Source organism: Lynx rufus, unplaced genomic scaffold (assembly GCF_022079265.1).
Source record: "Lynx rufus isolate CCGP_SWC_20201006 ecotype Redwood Valley unplaced genomic scaffold, mLynRuf1.p SCAF_17, whole genome shotgun sequence".
NCBI lineage: Eukaryota > Metazoa > Chordata > Mammalia > Carnivora > Felidae > Lynx > Lynx rufus.
The window spans coordinates 25,170,949-25,188,786 of NW_025814831.1; the positions used below are offsets into that span (position 1 = coordinate 25,170,949).

The window sequence follows — 17,838 nt, forward strand, 5'->3', positions numbered from 1 at the left end:
CTGCTTGGGATCCTCTCCCAACTTCTTTCTCTGCCCCTCCTCTGCTCACTCTAAGTAAATAAATAAACCTTAAAAAAAAAAAAAGACTCATTTGTATGTTTCAATAGTTACTCCTTTCATGAATAGCTGTTACATCCAATTCCTTTCTCCCCATCTTGTTGACAAGGATATCACAAAATGCACTGCCAAATACTTTGTTGATATTTAGTTATGCTTTCCTGACTTATAAGTATGGTAACAATATGGAATAGAAACGTGAGTTTGGTTCATGTAATATGGCTTATTTTTAGTGTCTTTGGTGAATAATTGTAATTCTTCTGATCACATTTTTCTCTCTTCTACGGGCTCATACCTTCTGTTAATAAGGCACTCCAAAATCTTTCCCAGATTCCAATGAAGCTCATAGGCCCATAGCTTGCATTATCCATACTTTCTTCCATCTTTAGTCTTTAGGACCCTCCCCCATTCTCTACTATTTCTCAAAAACACCAACTGGATTTCAAAAATCTTATTTACAAACTCTCTCCATATCCTGGGATATCATTCATCCAAGTCAAGAAACCTGAATTAATGCAGAGCTATTAGGTGATTTTAACAGCCTCTGATATTAAATTTTCTTTCTTTGTCTATCTTTTCCTGTCCAAAGAGCTATTTTCTTATCAGAGAAGATGGGTGAAACAGGAGTATGAGGAATTCTTTCACATCACTTAGGACTCTATGTCGCGAATGACAGAAAATCCAGCTCCTGCTGCTTTAGACAAAAGGAAGAATTACTCAGTCTTAGCTGGAAATCAGGGGTACTCTAGTTTAAAGAATGTTTGATCCAGGGCCTTAAAAATGTCACTAGGTTCTAGCTTCTCCTCACCGTTTTTGCCTCTGTTTTTCTCCATTCTAGCTTCATTTTTGGTCTCTATGTGTTGGCAAGATGGTAGCCAGAGGCTCAATTTTATATCATCCCAAGTTCTAACCCTAAGGAAGGAGGACTACCTCCCCACAACATATAAACTAGAGTCCTAAGCTTTTATGTCACTGATCCAAATTGGGTTAGGTACCCACCTATGAACAAAATAACTCTGGTCAGGGGAACGGCCTAGTTCTAACTGACTTACAGCTCACATGCTCACCAAGGTAGCCAGGAGTGGAGTCAGTGCCACTGAACCACTGGATTGAAAATGAGGCTCCTAGGTGGCTCAGTTAAGTGCCCAACTCTTGATTTTGGCTCAGGTCATGACCTCACAGTTCGTGAGATCAAGCCCCGCATCAGGCTCTGTGCTAACAATGAAGATCCTGCTTGGGATTCTCTCTCTCTCTCTCTGTCCCCATCTCTCTCTCTCTCTCTCTCTCTCTCTCCCTCTCCCTCTCAAAACAAATATACTTCTTAAAAATTTTTTTAAAAAGAAAATGAAGGGGAATAAGAACCTTCATTCAAAAGAATAAGAAATAGATATCAGGTCTCTAAAAAAAAATGTTCACCATATCTATTTATCCATTGACAGCCCATCAACTATAGGCAGCAAAGCATACTTTAGTATTTTTATTGTGGTATTAATCGAAAATCTCTGTTTGTGACAGCAGTGCAATACTAAATATCCTTGAACCTTCAGCCCTCCTGATACTATCCGTTAGGTACATACAACTTTCTTACAGCCATGCTGGGCTAGGTGCTTATACCCTACCCCCCTCTGTGAAATGCACCTCACATTCATCGAAATTCCCAGCAGCTCAGGGTTCTTATTCTTCATTCTCCATGACAGAGTGCAGGTCTCTCCTACCTATTTCAGTTACTTATAATCTAGGAGGTAATCTCTTTTCCAGAAGATCCAACTTATTCTCTTCACAAAAACTTCATTCTTAAGCTGACGCATATGGCATTACCAGTATTTGATTTTTTTAACCCACAAAAATGCCAGTTTTTTCTGTGCTCAACCCAATAGGCAGCTCCTGAGACATAGTTTCTCTCTTTTCTTCTTCTGCCACATTTTCCACTTCCTAGTCTCTGATTCACATTTCAACTTCTTTCGACTTTGTTGGAACCTTATCCCTCTTGGTCTCCTGTTTGTATTGGTTCTTCCACTCTATCAATGCGTGCTTTCCTCCAAGCCCACACAATGCTGCTCTGCATATCTTCCTAAGAGTAGAAAAATAAATTCTACCTTGCTACCCAAAATTTAATAATCAAGCACTTGTACTTCTGCATTAGAAGTTCTCCATAGTAGTGTGCAGTTTATCTGGCTTAGCAGTGATCACTACCCTCATTTTACAGATCAAGACACGGATGCCCAAATGGACTGTATGATTTTCTAATTAGCATCAGAACTGGATCTGGAGGCCAGGTTCCAATTCAGCTGTTCTTTTTCTTAAACTGCACTGTACTCTCCTAACTTCTGCAGTTTTCAAACTGCAGAAACAGCAAAGGGGAAGATGTGGCTCCTTGACCAGATCTAATCAGTTTGGTTGCATTTAATAACATAAATAGGGGCGCCTGGGTGGCGCAGTCGGTTAAGCGTCCGACTTCAGCCAGGTCACGATCTCGCGGTCCGTGAGTTCGAGCCCCGCGTCAGGCTCTGGGCTGATGGCTCAGAGCCTGGAGCCTGTTTCCGATTCTGTGTCTCCCTCTCTCTCTGCCCCTCCCCCATTCATGCTCTGTCTCTCTCTGTCCCAAAAATAAATAAACGTTGAAAAAAAAAAAATTTAAAAAAAAAAAAAATAATAACATAAATAATAACATGAGCATCTGCACAGTGCTTTACAGTTTATAAAACACCTCCATTCTCTTAATCCCATTTGCTCTGACATAAAAATGCCTGAATTAGGTACTATTATCTGATGCAAAGATGGAGGCTAAGAGCATTTAACTGATTTGTTATTAGTCTTGCAGCTGGTAATGAATGAGTCTAGACAAGATTCAAACTCTGGACTTGTGCTTTTTTTTTTTTTTTTTTTTTCAACGTTTATTTATTTTTGGGACAGAGAGAGACAGAGCATGAACGGGGGAGGGGCAGAGAGAGAGGGAGACACAGAATCGGAAACAGGCTCCAGGCTCTGAGCAGTCAGCCCAGAGCCCGACGCGGGGCTCAAACTCACGGACCGCGAGATCATGACCTGGCTGAAGTCGGACGCTTAACCGACTGCGCCACCCAGGCGCCCCTGGACTTGTGCTTTTAAAGACAACTCTCTTCTCATCTTCCATGCTGATTCAAAAACCCTCACTTGGTCTTTGCTCACGCTGGGGCCACAAAGTATTCTCAATGCTAGGAAAAGGGGATTTTTAGTCTCAATGCTATGACCTAATTTACCTGGTTACGAACAGAACCATTTATTACAGACTGAGAAATAAGGAAGGAAACCAGAATAAGAGCTAAAGAAGCACAGAGGTAGGGAAAATTAAAACAGGGAGGAAAAAGGAAAAAAAAAAAGTATAGTGAGCAAAGAAGTAGGGGACAACACAAAGGAAAAACCAAAAGAGAAATTGTGATAGCATAAGAGCAGCAAAAGACAGTGAGATGGGGTAAAATGAGTATATTAAAAAAAAAAGGCAACAACAAACACATTATCCCAAAGCCCGCAGGTGCCAGCAATTCAAACAAACGTATAGCAATTAACAGAATTAACACAGCCTTAAATAGCTTGGCTCACCAGATGTGGACTCCTATCAGGGTTCTATAAAATGTAAAGTTATTACAGATTAAACCATTAATCATCTGTTCAGAGACTATCTCTGGCTGCAAAATCCCATTCGGTTTTAAATGGCTAATAATCACAAAGGGATGTGGAATGTAATGTGCACAGTGATGTTCTACCCCAATCCTTTTTCCTTTAAATATGTGTTCCACACTCCCGCTTCTCCTGCTTCTCCCTCCTCCCCATTAGAGGCACCATGAGAAAAGAGAGTTTAGAGAGACCAGGCTGTCCCAGAAGCCTCAGTAGCACTCAGCTTCTCCCTGGGCAAATGGAGATACAAATGGAGAACCAACATACTGGGGGAGAAGTAACAGAGAAGATAGGAGGATGGTGTGCAAAGAATCAATTCAAACAACAGGGAAGATCCCGGCACACAAGAGGGTACTTTAAGGGGCTTGAGGAAGCTCTCTCTCCCTGGTCCTGGTCAACCTGATAGAAACACTATCAGGCACCTCAGTCTGGACTGGGCTTTCCTCTACTACTTTGTGCTTCATCCAATAATAATAGCTCAGCAAGGCGAAGGACAAAGGAAAGGAGAAATGTACATCCTGACAGGGAGGGTCACTGGAAACTGAAACAGTAGTCAGAAAGAAGTGCTTTTCTATAGAAATTTTAAGATACTGAGAGCCACTCTCCTGGTACTTTCCAATGCCACAGTCAATAGATCAAGCTTTCCAACCCTACCATTTAACTTTCTAGGACAAAAAACATACAGTTAGAAGTAGTAGATGGACTAACTTCGGTTCTCAAGTAATTTTGTTGTTTATTTATTTTGAGAGAGAGAGAGAGAGAGAGAGAGAGAGAGAGAGAGAGACACAACGCGCATGAGAGGGGAAGGGGCAGAGAGAGCAGGAGAGAGAAAAATCCCAAGCAGACTCGATGCGGTCAGCACAGAGCCTGATGGGGGGTTCAGTCTCATGAGCTGTGAGATCATGACCTGAGCAGAAATCAAGGGCCATACACTCAATCAATTAAGCCAGATGACACCCGCAAGAAATCTGAGGCCTGATGAACAAGATGCCAATATGACTGTATCATTCTACTACTTAAGGCCTCCATAGCTCCCTATTACCTAGAAAACAAAGTCCAAGGGTGGAATAAAAGATAAAGTTCTCTATGACCTGGCTCCTACCTAACTTTGCAGCAGCTACACGTGCAAAACTCCTCATCTTATATTTGTGTCCTGAAGTTAGCAAATTGTGAGTTCCTCACCAAGACGCTATGGTGTATCCTGTCCCCGCACCTGTGCTCATGCTGCGCCATTGTCTGGAACACTGCTCCCTCCATTCTACCATGTTCACTTGCATTTGTCTTCTACACTTACCTGGGTGTTAGCTCCTCCACAGATCTTTCCTGAACCCCAGAATATGCGAAGTCCTTCTCCTCAACAGACTCACTGCATTTGTGAGTGCCTCTTTTTGCTATCTTTTATCGAAACTATATTCATGTATTTGTCTCCCCCACTAACCGTGTGGTCCTCTAAGATGGGAACTGTGCCTGACTCATCTTTGGATCTTACTTAGCACAGTCCCTGGCATCCTGTAGGTTCCCAGTATACATCTGTTGATCCAAATCCCACCCGATTTTAGAGGTCCTTGAGGTTAGCTCATTCATTTATTCCACACATACTTATTGAATGCTTCTTTCTTTATTTTTATTTTTCATGCCAGGAACTCTGCTAGGTTCTGGGAAGACGCCTGTGAACAGACGAGGCCTTTGTCATCACAGAGTCACACACATTTTAATAAATGGAGATTGACAGTTGTCACATAAGTGACTGAAGGCAACAAACAAGGTGATGACTGAGGGCAGGTGGGATGGGTTTCCCCACTTCAGAAAAGATGAAAGGAGTTTAGTGGGGCAAACCTCAGAATAAAGTTAGTTTTCCTCCTGAATGTGATTTTCTAATATGGGAGATATAGAAATATACACACGCTAATGTATACAAGTGCATGGTTACATTTGTATTCATAAACTATTTGTAACAGGTATTACATAATCCTTAATTATTACATATAGTACATATATGTATGTAATATACTATATATACTATATACTAATACATTACATATAGTAAAATATATGCCTGTATGGTTTTACTATTATGTAGCTTATTTCATTTGTTGAGTGGAACACAACAAAGGTCCTATTATATCCATATTAGGGGTTAAGAAACAGAATCAAGTAAGATCAGTGACTTATTCCAGGCCATAGAGCCAGTGACAAAGCTGGTATTCTCAACCCACTTCTCTTAGCCTTGCTGAGCCTTTATATATAATACTTATCTCACACCAGATAACTGGGAAGTTCCTGAAAGATTCAACTACTGCCATGTCAAGATGTTCCTTACAGATCCCAGAAGAATCACATGGTTAATAGTGCCTGAGAGCATTTATGTAAAATATTAATTTTACAAACATGTTTATTTAAAGGATTTATTTAAACGTTACTAACTTGCAAACACGTGATTTTTCACTCAGCACATGTTTACTGAGAGCTCAGCAGGCACTAAGAACCATTCTGGGAACTGGAAACCTGCAAGACCAAAAAATAAGACACACATGTTAAAACATAAAAACACGACCAGGAACAAGATGCTGAGTTGGTAATGTTTAAGTGTACACAAATATTGTAGGGATAACCAAGATTTATTGAGAACCACAATAGTCTGAGGACAGCTTGGATACAGTCTATGGTGGCTTTTACAGCAATATCAAGCTAGGAAGTGTGCACCCAGGTGAAATCCACAGTCATTTTTCTCAGTAGTGGAGCCAGAACTTAACTTTCAAGGGTGAAGTAACTGTAGTTCAAAGGTAACACCTTATTCTGTGCCACACACAAAGTATCTGGAACAGAAACTCCGAAGTCCTTTAACCATGCCCCCACATTTTGAAGAAAATGATATATAAAAGCACCCATCTCAGTGTAAGGGAACACAGAGCCATAAATGGCAAATGGAAGACAGAAAAAGGAATAAAGAGATAGGAAAAAGGGGCTGGACACTGTTCTACTAAGGATACATAATTAAAGTCAGTATGTGGGATTTATCACGGAGAGAAATACCAACATAGCTAGAAGCTTCTGCTCTTTACTAAATTGTCAAATACCAACAAAAGTAGAAGAATTTCCCAGACCTTCCCTACAAAAAAGTAAACTGCAATGATTAACTGGAAAGACAGACTATGCCAGGACTATATTAGACCCAAAGTTATCTGTTTAAAACACTTGGACGAGGGATGCCTGGGTGGCTCTGTCAGATGAGCATCTGACTCTTGATTTCAGCTCAGGTCATGATCCCAGAGTTGTGGGATTGAGCCCTGCCTTGGGCTCTGTGTTGAGTGTGGAGCCTGCTTAAGATTCTTTCTCTCTCTCTCTCTCTCTCTCTCTCTCTCTCTCTCTCACTCTCTCTCTCTCTCCCTCCCTCCCTCTGCCCCTCCCCCCTGCTTGCACTCTCTCTCCCTCTCAAATAAAATTTTAAAAAACACTCAGATGAATGAGAAAGCTTCCCAAGTCCCTTAGACATACTACAATACTGTGTATGTAATGAAGAGATGTTGGTAAAAGTTAATGAAGTTCTAAATTTTATATACCATCTACCCCAGTGTGGGTTGGACTTTCTTTTTTCTGACTTGATCTGGATTTCAATGCAGACTTATGCTGCTAGCTATGTATATATTTTTACTACCAATTACTGCTATTTCTGTTATTGACACTGTTTTTCAGAACTGTCTTTAATTTTTAAACTATTAAGGGACACTTTGCACAGACTTTTGAAGCTTTCTGCTCTCTATCTGGGCAGCATGTGTGCATGTGTGCACATGAAGATTTTATTTGCTTAAGGTTTCACATAGATGAAGCCATCAGAGATAGCTTTATGTTTTTATGAGGCTTGTTTCAAAATGTTCATGAGCATCATTCCTGATTGATAATTTGCAGACGGGAAACTGCTCTTTGTCTCAAAATAAATAATTGAGAGATGGTTCAATATCATTGTGTGCAAGGGAAAATGAGTTCTAGAGGCCACCCCTAGATCCTATCCAGGAGAAACTCCACACTTAGGGCTGTTTCACTACAAAAATGAATGAGCTCCCCACAGCAATCAATGCCTCATTCATTCCTGAGCCACGTACATGGTAGCAGAACGTTCCTATCTATCTTTGACGAGAGTGCAATTCCAATGTGTGTGATTTAACGGTTTTTAAGAGCCTTTCAGGGTTCATTAGACGCTGAGTAATGCATACCTTTATTCTATCCACACGGGACTAACTGCTAGGGAAGAAGTGTCTATGTCCACTGCAATCCCATCAGGAATGACTACTGGTGTCCCTATAGCCAGCAGAAGCCTAGATTACATCCAGCAGAAGGAGGAAAACACTTTGTGGGTTCTCTTCTGTAACCTGTCCTTCAGACCAAGTACAATACAGAGCCGTAACTGGATTTTTCCCTCCTTTGTCATGTCTCTCCTTTCTACCCTTTTCTCTCAATTCACACGTTTACTGCACCAAAGCCCAGCTCAAACAGCAATTCTTCTCTGAAACAGACTTCCACCTAAAATGTATCTGTTTCCTCTACTCAATTAGAACATCCAGTGTGGCACTGAATACACAGTGTCCTGAGTTCACTTACAGATCTCCTTTCCCTTCCTAGATTATGAAGCCTTCAAGCATGGAAACCGCGACTTGTAAAGAGCCACTTAAGTCAGTTACAATATAAAAAAGGTACCGAATTTTGTATCCACTCAGTACATGGTTACTATGCAGCTACAGTACTCCAGCACAGTGGACACGGCTCCTTTCTCCACATGGCTCACAGCTGAGTGGCATGACTGAAGGAATTTGCAATGCCATCTCATCTATAACCGACGCTCAACAAATTTCAAATAACCATAAGAAGAAGAAAACACGTGCCCTGAGAGGAGTCCCATAACAGGTCACAAGGGATCTTTATCTACAAGAAAGAACACTGTTAGCTTCTCGAGGAATTTCCCCAGGGAAGTGGTATAGCTATCTCAGGCAATCAGGCTTAGCTTAGATTAAACAAAAATGTGCAGTGAACTGCTCTGATGACACAGTGTTCTGAAAGAATTCTACCAAATCAAGTCTGATTCTTTTTGCCTCAACAATTGACCTTAGAGATTGAACTTACACTTGACTGAAGCTCCTCTGCTCTCAGACAGAGGTCTCAACACATCAGCTACAATAGTAATAAATGAGTAATGGCAAAGCCCCACTGCTTTCTCACAGCTGCTAGCTTTCAGGGGGGGAAAAAAAAGAAAAAAGAAGAGGAAAAACCAGTCTTCCGAGCCTTAATGTTACATTCTGAAAATTTTCCTTCATCTCAGATAATGAGACTCTTGGGAACACCAAGCTTGGCAAAGGTAAAATAATACATATGTTATGTTTTAGACAAGACCTACAACCACAAATGGAGCCACTCGGAGCTACAGCTTGGCTTCGTACCTGCCAAGTCAAAAATACGAAATCAAACGTTACGTGTGTCTAATTCTTGTGATATCAAAGAACTAGACCTTCGTCTGTGTTTTTTCATTTAATTCACAGAGCATGTGGGATGCCTGGGTGGCTCAGTGAGTTGAGCGTCTAATTCTTGATTTCCATTCAGGTCAAGATCCCAGGGTTGTGGGATCGAGTCCCACATCAGGCTCCATGCTGAGCGTGGAGCCTGCTTAAGATTTTCTCTCCCCCCAACCGCCTCCTCCCCCACTCACGCATGCTCTCTCTAAAAATAATGATAATAATTATTATTATTATGTATAAAGCACAGCTACCTGTGGGATACAATTCCCCAGTACTCAGATGAGAAAACAGAACCACAAAGCATGTAAGTGGCAAACCCAAGGTCATGCAATCAATCAGCTTAAGCGGGAACCAAAACCTAGGACCTCTACTTTCAAGTCCAGAGTCTTCTTGGTAAAACCTATGGCTTCAAAGAATGCACTAAGTACAGAGCCCCTCACTGACCTGGGAATTTCATTTCCTCTTGGGACACTAAAGAGATTGTGTGACCTTTACCTCTTTAAGGCAGCCCATAAAGTTGTTGCTGACGGGTGAGCCTGGCAAGTCAGCGGTACTTGGGCTTCCTCCCACGTAGAAGAAGTCATCCGAGCCCAGCATGGTGTAGTCCTCCTGAGTGTAGCCCGTTGTGGTAAGGATGCCATCCACAGAGATTGTCACCTGGTGGAGGGACATAGGGACAAAAGAAATCCCAACAATGACTTTACAGTCCAATCAAAATCCGGCGGCTTCCCCTACCTGTGGCATCACTTTCATTAAGATTTTGGTGAAGTATGTTTTTCTAATTTGGTTTGATTTTGGTATATGCAGCCAAGTTCCATTTTCTGGTCTGCCTTCCCTGCGACCCAAGCCTCCTGCATTCCTGTGCAGACTCCCGGGGGACTTTGGTGGAATTGCCAAGATGGGCAACTTGCTTTACCCGCTGTGCTCTTTATTCAGTCAGGCTAGAAAATGGAACTATCCTCAGACGACATCACTTGTCTCAGTTCATTGGTGAAATTTTCATTTATTTTTTGAATGATTATTATTTATGGTGGTAGTGAAAAACAGCAAAGGAGACATTTGACAATGGGTTTGTTAGGGTTGGTCTTTGGTTGTGGATGGTTTTTTCCTTTTTTCTTTTCTTTTTCTTTTCTTTCGTATTCACTTCTTTTGGGGCTCACACCACGCTGACAAACATGCATTCGGGAAGGGAAGGAGAAGGGTTTCGATTTCGATGTGTCATGGGTGATACATGCCATGGACGACCCCAGGACACGAACCCCTGCCCTCCCTTAGCTGCCATCACCACCACCAAGAGAAGAAATGACCCAAACCAAGAAGGCAACTCTAACAAAAAGAAAGGAATATGAGGCATACTAACCAAAATGAAAATAATAATAATAATGCCCACAGGGAAGAAATAGCACCCACACACCCAACATCCATGAAAGGAGCAGAAGGCAGAGAGAAAAGATGGGGCCTCAAAGCGTGCACACACCATACGCTGACACACCCATGCGAAAACCATCAGGAGCCAAGAGAAAAGGTGGAAGAAAAAGGGGAGGGAAGTGGGCAGGGGTGAGGAGAACCAAAGGGAAGAGTCAAAATCCACTTCACACGTGCATGCACTGAAGAAACCGGAACACAAGATGGAAATAAACACAAAACAAAACAAAACACTGGAAACTACAGGGTCATCTTTCCCCTGCCTGCCACCTCCCTCACTAAAAAAAAGAAAAGAAAAAGTCCAAACCCAACCCCAAAATATATGAAGGATGAGAGGAGAATGAAGAAGAGTGGAGACAAAAATAAAGAGAGGGAAGAGAGTGGAATTGGGCTGATGATTGGCAGGTTGTTAGTAATGAGGAGGAAAATGGGGGAGCAAATTCTGATGCTGATGGGGAAATCCACGAGACAGGAACATGCCATGCAGAGTCTGTATGGAGGACACACTGGCAGAGCTCCCTATGGCCACGGTGGGGAGTAAGGTGAAAGCAGGGAAAACAAGAAGAGAGAAGTAAGAGTACTTTCCTCCCCAGATCACCTGCGGCAGGGCAGCCGTGGCCACACCAAAGGGAAGGAAAAAAGGGATTAAGGAGGAGGGAAGTGGGAAAAGAAAGGAGCGAGAGTGAGAGGGATAGAAGACAGAGAAGAAAGTCCTCAATAGAAATCCTCTTGTCTCTAGTCTGTAACTTCAAAGTTGCAAAATAACAAAACAAAAGAAAACAAATTTAGCTAAATGGAGAATCTTTCTTTAAAAAAATTTTTTTAGGAAAAAAAAAAATGACAAACTAGAGAAAAGGAAACTGTCCCAACCAAACTCATCCAAATACCATTTCCAAGACTGGCACGTCCCCTTTTTTTTTTTTTTTTTTTTACAACAAAAAAAAAAGACTTGCATTTAATTCAACAACAACAAAAAAATTTAAAAGAAGAAGAAACAAGTCTAAGGAGGATAAAAGGGGGGTTTTGGGGAGGAAAAGGGGGGCAACACACGGCAAACCCAAAAAAAGAGACAATAAGAATGATATCTACCAGACAATGTAGTTTGTTTACCATAGCGTGTCCGATGCCTGAGTGCTTTGCGGAAAAGGGGGAAGAAAGGAAATTAAAAATTGTGAACAGAACGATTGTTAATTAAAAAAACTAAAAACAAAGATGAGTCGTTAGGGTGTTAGTACATTAGTTGGTTAGTAAAATGACACATTGCATGAATGATCTTGTGTTAGTTTTTCAAAAAAAAGGCACCCGACACAGAAAAAGAGAGTGGGGAAGACAATGAGACCAGGACTCTATGGAAAACCTTGGCAGCCAGGGCACAGCTAGGAAAGGAGCTGCAGTCCACCTTGTCACGTAACCCCCCTTCTTCCAAATATCACTCAGACCACACCTCACCCCGGTTAGAATTAGCACCATACTTACTTTCCAAGAGCTCTTCTGAATGAACACCCTTTCCCTTCCCACCCTCTAGCACATACACAGTCCACCTATCCTGAAAGAAAATACCCCTAAAGTTTACTATTTCAACATGTAGGTAGATAGTTAGAGCTCAAATACCAATGCGCTGGGCACTTTTTTAATATATATATATATATATATCTGACTCAGACTATTTGCATGAATGATTACGACTTTCAGTAGAACGACAACAACAACAACAACAACAAAAAAAAAACAGAAAGCATTTACAGGTCACATCTAGCATAGGAAGGCTACAACTCTAGCTCACTCTGGGTTTCCACAGGCAATTAAAGACCCATGACACTCTTGATTTTGTGTGGATGTGTGCAACAGGAGAGGGACATCCTCCTCTTTCCTTTCTTCTTCGTTTATAATAACTGTACTGTTGGAGTGCATAAAAATAGTTGGGAGTCTTCTTTACTACCCAATGCAGTTATTATTTTGTTTTCTTTGCCAGAATGCTTCCCGTTGGAATGGCTCTACCCCCATTCTCCTTTAGAAAATGCTTTTCAAGCTCTGAAGCAATTTCTCCTACGGATAGCAGAGAGGACTGGCAGGTTAAACACGATTAAAGAAGCCCTACAATTAGTCTCCGCTTTCTATTTTCAAATATTCAAATGCCAGCACACCCTGAGCTGGGTGCGAGGCCGGACAGCTGGAACACTGGAAGACTGGTAACCCCAGTTTTGTGTTCGTGGTTTGACTAATGTGGCATTACAGGTAAAGCAATTCACATGAGGGCCATGTTCAAGGTCGGATTTTAAAACAAAACTGAAAACAAACCCAAAGAAACGCATCACTACCTTGTCCCTAATCCCAGTTACAGTTTGGAATAGGCAATCCACATTCCTTCCTTCAAGTAGAACTCCCAGTGAAGTACCTGCCTTTGATCCTGACTCGGCTCAAAGGTAGGATCATGAGTATATGACCAAGAAGGAAGAAATGGGCAAAGTTCTGCTCCATTTAGTAATGAATACTCCAGGAAAGTCCAAGTAAGCATTCCTCAGATGAATTTTTGCCACAGAAGCCATTCAACCTTACCAAAAAGGTAGATGAGACAGTCATAAGCTTGTTATCAAATATTTATGAAGCAATTTACAGTTTAATTGAAATAGACAGGGGCTTCCAACCCCTTCAAATGTATCCTACAGAACGAAAAAAGATGTTATAAATGTATTCTTAATGGGCAAAATAATCATCTTAGATGATTCAGCACAGAAAGGATTTGCAAAATCCACTCTGGTTTTCTGAGATTTCCCTCTCTTTCAATAAATTGCATTTAGATGCAAAATTCAGTCAGGATTTCAATGAAGTCCAATTTTGGGCGCACTCTCTCTATGAGATTCATTTTCCTTCTGCCAAGAAATGCCCCAACACCCTAGGGCCTCTGTAGCCTTGTCCAGAACTGAGAGCTCTACTTAGCTGCATCGCCGGTGACAGACACAGTCACCTTCACGACAGACTACTCAGATTGTAAATCGTGCGCATGTCACAGTGAGTCTAGCACCCAGACCATGGAGGAGCTCATAATCCTTCTGGAACATAAGGTGCTTTGCATATTTAGCCACCACATACGGCTGGGGAGGATTATAATCACCATTCACAAATGGAAACTGTGGTGTGGAAAGGTGAAATGGCTTGTCCAAGGGCACTTAGGGAGTTGGGTCTTAGAACATGGAAGAGAAACCCTCCAGGGTTGCTTTCCTCTGCTTGCTGACTGAAACAGCACAACCAATGTTTGAATAACACTTTAGTTTATCCCCCGCTCAGTTTATAGGACGGAACTGGGGCCCAATTCTATTTTAGAGAAATGTTTTCAGTAGAAATAAAAGTGAGCCTTTCTCCAGCTAATTGGAATCATTCTGGAATGGCAAGGAAGTGTATGGAGTGGGAGAGAATCAGAGAGACAGGCTGACTGGTAAGAACCACAACCCAACCCTGCTCCCCAGTACATGGAAATTCTCCCCTCTGCTGACTAAAGGGTGTTACCATGTACCTGCCAGTCAAAACTGGCAAAAAGGTTATATTTTATTTTTTGGTCTAGTCTCTACAACTCAAATACATCACACCCTTAAATGTTGGCAAATGGAAATTCAACTTGGGCCCTCTTGACAGCTGAGCTGTGTAAGCATGTATGGTGGATTATTAAAGAAAACATCAGCAACTGGACTGTTTGGTCTTAGAAGAAAAACAGAACAGTGATTCAAAATGTCCAATCCATAGGTATTAAGATGAGTGGGGGCTCTAAGTCTTGGGTTATTTGGTAACGTCACAGCAGACAGAATAGAGATGCCTTCTTCAACATGTGTTAAGTGTTAAACGGGCAGTTTTGAATACTGTGTGTTCCCAGCGTGTGTGAGCCTTCTCCATTCACATAATAGTATTAAAGAGTTACACTTTTATCAAATGGAAAACATATGCAAACACCTGTCAGTTCTTACGCTTTCCTATTTACATTAGAAGGCACTGAATCAATCATATTGCAGAAGAAAATTTGATAAGCGCTTTCTGGAAATTTGCATAATGTTTTCTGATTAATAAAGGCTGAATGCTATCTAACTGGGTTTAATGACTAATTCACAAGGAGAAACACCAAGTGAAAATAGCAACCTGGAAAAGGCGGTGTCAGCACAGACCTGGACTTTCACAGGACTTTTTCTGGACTTTTTCTCTTCACTGATGTGGCCTGATTGAGGTGTTAATATTATTACTGTTGTGACTATTATTATTAGTTATGAAACTGAAAACCACTTCACTTGGCTAAGGCTTTCTGAGATGTTGTCACCTGACGGAGTCGCCTGCTCAGAATCAGCAAGCGATGGGAGTTCTCAAGCACGAACAGAACCAGGAAAGGCTGCTCCAAAGTTGACATTTTTATTTGGGTCCTTCCACTTTCCAGGCCTCCCAGTCAACTGAAGAGTCTCGGAGGTAGAGACAGGGGCAATAAAGTAGGAGCGGCACACCAAGGAACAGAGAAACAGAGGAATTCAGAAAGATTCCAGCTAATTCATTCGAAGGCTAGAGGTTAACATAACAATGGGGCAGGGAGGGGGGTGAAAGTGGAGATGGGGTGGTAAATTAAAAGGAGGAGAAAAAGGAAGACTTTCTGGAAGGAATTAAAATCATGGCATCATGACAATGGCTAACTTAATTAAACAGAAAAACATATATTCAAAAAATGAGGAAAATCTAGCAAGCTGCAGAAACAAAACGCTGTCCCTAATTGAATTTAACAATACAAGATTTCAATGTAATTAAGAAAATGATAAAAACCAAAGCAGAATAAAAGGAATGAAAGTACTTTTAACTTTTATTATCTATACAACTGAATTTTCTTCTGGACAAAAAAAAAAAAAAGCACAGTAGAGAACTGAAGTATGAGAAGAAACATATTTTCATCATTTTCCTTGTGGAACTGCAGAGACTGGGATAATGTTAGACTTCGATAAATCCAAACCTGTTTCTACACCCTTCTCCAGCTCATCCAGCACCTGCTTCACAAACCTCCTCCCCAGCTACCTAAGAGGAGCCTCCGGGCACCCTCTCCCCTCAGCCATTACCTGCCGAAGGTTGCGTGTCACTTTGACATCGTGCCAGGCGTTGTCGTTGAATTTTCCATTCACTGGCTCCACAATGGCCTCAAAGGCCCCGGACCCCAGGTTAATGACCAAGGAGACCGCGCCATCCTTCAGAGCCAGGTTGACATAGTCAGCCGACTTGCCCGTGTGCAGGATGAGCCCATTCCGCTGCCAGGTCTTAAAGGAGAGGGTGATTTCATCACTGCTGCTCTGGATCGGGTTCTGAGACAGGTCGTAGCACAGGTACTCAGAGCCTCGGAACGTGGCCACGTTCTCCTCTCGAGCTGCAGGAAAAGGAAAGAGGAAAGCAGTCAACACTTGACTGGCATGAGTCAGACGTACGCGAATACCAAAGAGAACACATCCCCCAGGGCACTGCCCCTGCCAGTGAGCCGAGGGCAGCACAAGCTCCCTCCGACTCTTCCACCACCAAACCTGTGTCTAAGTACCACGGAAACCGCTAGAGACAGTAACTGCAAAAAAGCTACGTCTCCTCACAGGGGTAGAAGACCAGCACAACGGTACAGGAGAGCTTGCTGCCTTTCCTTCACATTTTCTCAGAGGAAAACCTGGAGGGAAATTTTATGCTACGTGGTAAAGTGAGGCTTACATTGCTTTTGCTTCAATGATGGCTTTTCAATGCTTATGCCAGAGCTGGTTTAGAATGGATAATTAACTCTTCTGACAAAGGGTTCTTTAGCTCCAGGTACCTTTTATTGACCAATAACTAGAAATCAATTACCCTGAAAGATCTGTCTCTAATTTCCATCCATCAATAATAACCCAGCTAACTTTGGTTTCCATGGTAGAGTCCTGAGCCCAGGGGAATGTGACAGGGTTACTAAATAGGAGGTTGAACCAGAAAAAAAGGTGATCAAGCAGATGAAGAAAAAGGGATAGAATGAAATTTGGTAATATGCTTTGACAAGACAGCAATAGCTCCCTTAGACACAAAGGGATCTCTGCTCCAGGGGTCTCTGATTTACATGGCCCTTGTTGGACCATCCTAGAGAACATCTTTCCCCCATAGGACTAGGGGTCTGCAGGGCCAAGACAGCATTCCAGTGAAGCACACGCTCTCTTTCAGAGCCATACACTGGGATCCTCTAGTTTCCCACCCGGAGAGCCCAAGGCCTGTTTCCAGGACTTGTGCAGACCTCGTTCCTGGACTCGTTTTCCAATAGCAAATCATGCACTGGTGTGCATACCTTAAGATCTGAGGGCTAGCAATGGGGGACCCTCTTCAGGGCTTTGGGCAGAGCTTGGCCACATGGGCATCCATGCACATTTATACGAGAGCCCTTGTGGATACAGGGAGGAGCCAAAGGTAGAAAGAGGAGGGGGACAGGCCACAGGCTGACAACCAGAGGGGCTGGTTCTCCCTGTGCCAGCAACTCCCAGTGCAGAATGCTGAGGAATCCAAAAATTCTAAGTGTGCACCTGGCTTACCATGTAGTTTCAAAGGTATATTTGTCAAGATAAGAGGATAAAACAAGTTTTATTTTTATTTGTTGATGTAATTTACAATTTCAACACACACCCTATGGCCTTCCTTGTTGTGTTCTTCTGTCAAGCCTACCTCATCCCAGGGTTGGCCAAAAGCTATCAAAAGCACATCATTAATGAAAGGAAATGGGCAAGAAAAGGTTGGACATGCAGTTTCCCGTTCAAGAATGGGGGCTACCAAATAAAGTAGAGCACATTCTATTTTCTCTTCTAGAACCACACTTCAGCCTTAGTAACCAAAGTCCATTCTACTTCAGCTTAGCTCCTTATCAACCATCACAGGCAGTCCTTGCTAAGTCACTTAGGTAAAATAAACATATTCTCATCATGAGGTAAGAGCTGAGGTTATCATATGGGAGAGATGACCACCCACTACATACTATATTAAACTGATCATAGCATCAAAAGACATCATTAAAACATGAACCCCAACTTCATACTCCAGAGAGTTAAAGATCAGGTTTGCCCTGTGTATTCCAGAGGATCGCAATGATATGTGTCTACCTGCATATTCCTTTTTGCATGCACCCATACGCACACACACCACCACCACATTAGTATAAGCAAGAAGACCTGTTCACCTATAAATGACCACAATG

At 42.1% G+C, this 17,838-nt stretch overlaps 1 protein-coding gene across 4 annotated transcripts in view; it reads right to left on the reverse strand.

The window, feature by feature from the left end:
* Positions 1-17,838, reverse strand: part of NRXN3 (neurexin 3) — a 1,502,570-nt gene that overhangs the window by 1,099,919 nt on the left and 384,813 nt on the right. For all 4 annotated transcript variants that reach the window (XM_047079783.1, XM_047079782.1, XM_047079785.1 and 1 more), the window contains 2 exons: positions 15,716-16,017; positions 9,711-9,872 (listed from right to left, as the gene is read on the reverse strand). In XM_047079783.1, coding sequence (XP_046935739.1) covers positions 9,711-9,872; positions 15,716-16,017 — 464 coding nt within the window. The remainder of the gene's footprint in view (positions 1-9,710; positions 9,873-15,715; positions 16,018-17,838) is intronic.